At 39.3% G+C, this 2,688-nt stretch overlaps 1 protein-coding gene across 1 annotated transcript in view; it reads left to right on the top strand.

The window, feature by feature from the left end:
- Positions 1 to 832: 832 nt before the first annotated feature.
- Positions 833 to 2,688, top strand: part of LOC102836906 (odorant-binding protein-like) — a 9,723-nt gene continuing 7,867 nt past the window's right edge. Inside the window, exon 1 of the mRNA XM_006835704.1 lies at positions 833 to 924. Coding sequence (XP_006835767.1) covers positions 833 to 924 — 92 coding nt within the window. The remainder of the gene's footprint in view (positions 925 to 2,688) is intronic.

Here is a 2,688-nt window from a genome sequence, read left to right as displayed (position 1 = left end):
TCTAACTTTGAACCCCACTATCCCTCTATTTATTGGGTACTTGTAAGTTTCTAAGGAGCCCAGATGGGATAGGATAAGCACTGGACTGCTAAACACAAGCTCAGCAATTCAAACTCACCAGCTGCTACATGGGGGAACGATGAGACTGTTTGCTTCCATAACAACTGACATGTCCAGAAATCCTATATATATAGAGAGAGATTCCCTGTGAGGAGCAAAAGACTTCATGGCACTATTGTCTGTTTGTTTCTTTGAATTTCTGTTGCTACTCCTCATGAGGGAACTCCTGTTTATGACAACCTCTTACGTTGCATAGTAGAGTGGTGCTTCAAAGAGTTTTGAATAGCTGAGTTTTTTAAAGCAGATCCCACTGCCTTTCTGCTGAGCTGTCTTTTTCTGAATGGATTCAGCCCTCGCACCTCTCGGTTAGTGGCTGGGTGCAAACCCATGTCCTCACCAAGGGAATGTTAAGTTTCTACTCTACTTGTCAGTATGTGTATTAACCCAAGAAATCAATGTGATTTATCCAGAGTATTTGATTTATTTAATGTGATGTATCCAGGGTGTGTGATAATAGAACATAAACTATGACAGGAAGTTCTTAATTTAAATTCTTCAGGTTAATATTGTTTGTTCTGCTTTGTTTATCATATTTTATAAATCTTGCTTTGCTCAATAAATTTAGATATACTTGGACAGATGAAACGCTTAGAACTGACAAGTTTATATAGGAAAGAAAAAAGAAGAGAGTTTCTGCCATTTCTTACAGGAATTCTGCATTTAGCTTACAGGAAATTGGAAACTTCTTTATCTGGCCACCAATAACACAGGCATGATACTGGAAGAAAGCAAATTCATTGTCTACATGCGTAAGATGCAATATACGTCGTACAATGGTCTTATAAGCTTCAATTATTATTTCAAGTAAGTTTAAAACAAAAACAAACAATAATTTGACTTTCCAAGAGGAAAGATTTGAATTTTGTGTTTTCAGGGAGAACAGTGGGCTCTGAGCTGTGGGTCTTGGTGGGTGTATGGAGTTAAAGATTCAGTGTTCAGAGAATGCCAGGGACCAAAACCTTAGAGGAAAGACAGTAGAAGTGTTCCACTGGAGCCATCGCATAGAATATTAGAGGGACTAAGACAAGGAAGGAATGCTGATGTTGTTGTGAGCCTTTGAGGTGTTTCGGACTCATTGTCATGCCTCTGTATTGGGTTTACAAGAAAGACTGTTGGGTTTGAACTGTTGATCTTATGGTTTGGAATCCTACAGTGCCATACCATAGCTCTGAGGAGGGAACAGTCTCCTCAAATCCATGGATTCCTCATGGAAACCTTCATGAGTCATTTTCAAAAGTCATGTCACACTTTGGAGAGTCATGCTCTGAAAAACTGTGAGCAGAACATGACATGATCTACAACCTGAGTAGGTTAGCCATGGCAACTTTGAATCCACTGCCCAAGAGACGAAGGCTTTCATTTCATCAAAGCTGATGGATAAGATGACCAGTACGTTGCAGAGGTTTTGTTAATAACTCAAATGAATATAAGATGGAGGAACGTTTTTGCTTTCTTTTGAAATCTAGTCAGGGTACAGACCTCTAAACACTACCTATCTGAAGTTCCACAGGAAAGGTAAGATGAGGTGGAACAGCAGGCACTAATATTGCTGTCGCATAATTTGTTGGACTGCAAGGTCGATGGTTCAATTCCACCAGCTCCTCCTCGGAAACCCTTTACAGAGTCACTATGAGTCAGAACAGACTTGAAGGCACTTAACAACAACATCAATATCAATAACAACAGTAAGAGTCCTGAAGCAGTACTGTAGGATAAGCATTGAACTTCTAAACACAAGTGTGGCTGTTCAAACCCAGCAGCTACTACTTAGAAACTCTATACAGGGTTGCTGTGAGTTAGAACCGGCTCAACTGCAGTTAACAACATCAACTCAACAGGTTTGGAGGACAGAGAGAATGTGCTTTTGAAGCAGAGACTGAAGTTTAGAGCAAAGAAGCGGGAAGAGGGACGCAAATGTATCTGTTCATTCAGTTATGAACCATAAATTAAAATAAATAAACATGTATAATAGTTTCAGGTAGCTGCACACAGGAGGTCGTAAGGAAATTCCACAAGGTGAAAATTTGCAGAAAACCTTTTTTTTTTTTTTTTTTCTAAAAAAGAAGTTTTTTTCTGAAGAATCCAATGTGTCAGTGTCTTAATTCTGAGCCAACCTCTTTCAACTCTCATAAAAAGAATGTCCACTAGAGGCCCGAGAACACATTTTCTGCTTCTTACTTCCTCCCTGAGTGTGTATTCAAACACTGAATGTATTTGGGGATGCAGTTTGGTATAGTTTAAAACAACAACAACAAAAGCAGGTATTTGGACGTGTACTGGTGTGTATTCTACATGGTCTTGACTGAAATTTACTCCTAAAGTTTCGCGTTGAGTGTTGACAACAATGGAACTGCACTTCAATCAAACGAAGTCATTTCAGGAATTGCAGACATTTCTTTACCTCTGTCTCACACACAAAGATATTTAAACACCGACAGATGGTTTGAAGGTTAAAAGCAAAATCAACATTGGAAACACTAGGAAGGAAGATTCTATGAAAGCTAATGAAAGTGGCCGTGCTGTGGTTGGGTTGGTGACTTTCATTGGGACCACCCTAAACAAGCAACT

The sequence above is a fragment of the Chrysochloris asiatica genome, unplaced genomic scaffold, assembly GCF_000296735.1.
Source record: "Chrysochloris asiatica unplaced genomic scaffold, ChrAsi1.0 scaffold00018, whole genome shotgun sequence".
Classification (NCBI taxonomy): domain Eukaryota; kingdom Metazoa; phylum Chordata; class Mammalia; order Afrosoricida; family Chrysochloridae; genus Chrysochloris; species Chrysochloris asiatica.
Note: the sequence above shows the minus strand (reverse complement) of the source record. Positions and strands in the feature narration are given on the sequence as shown.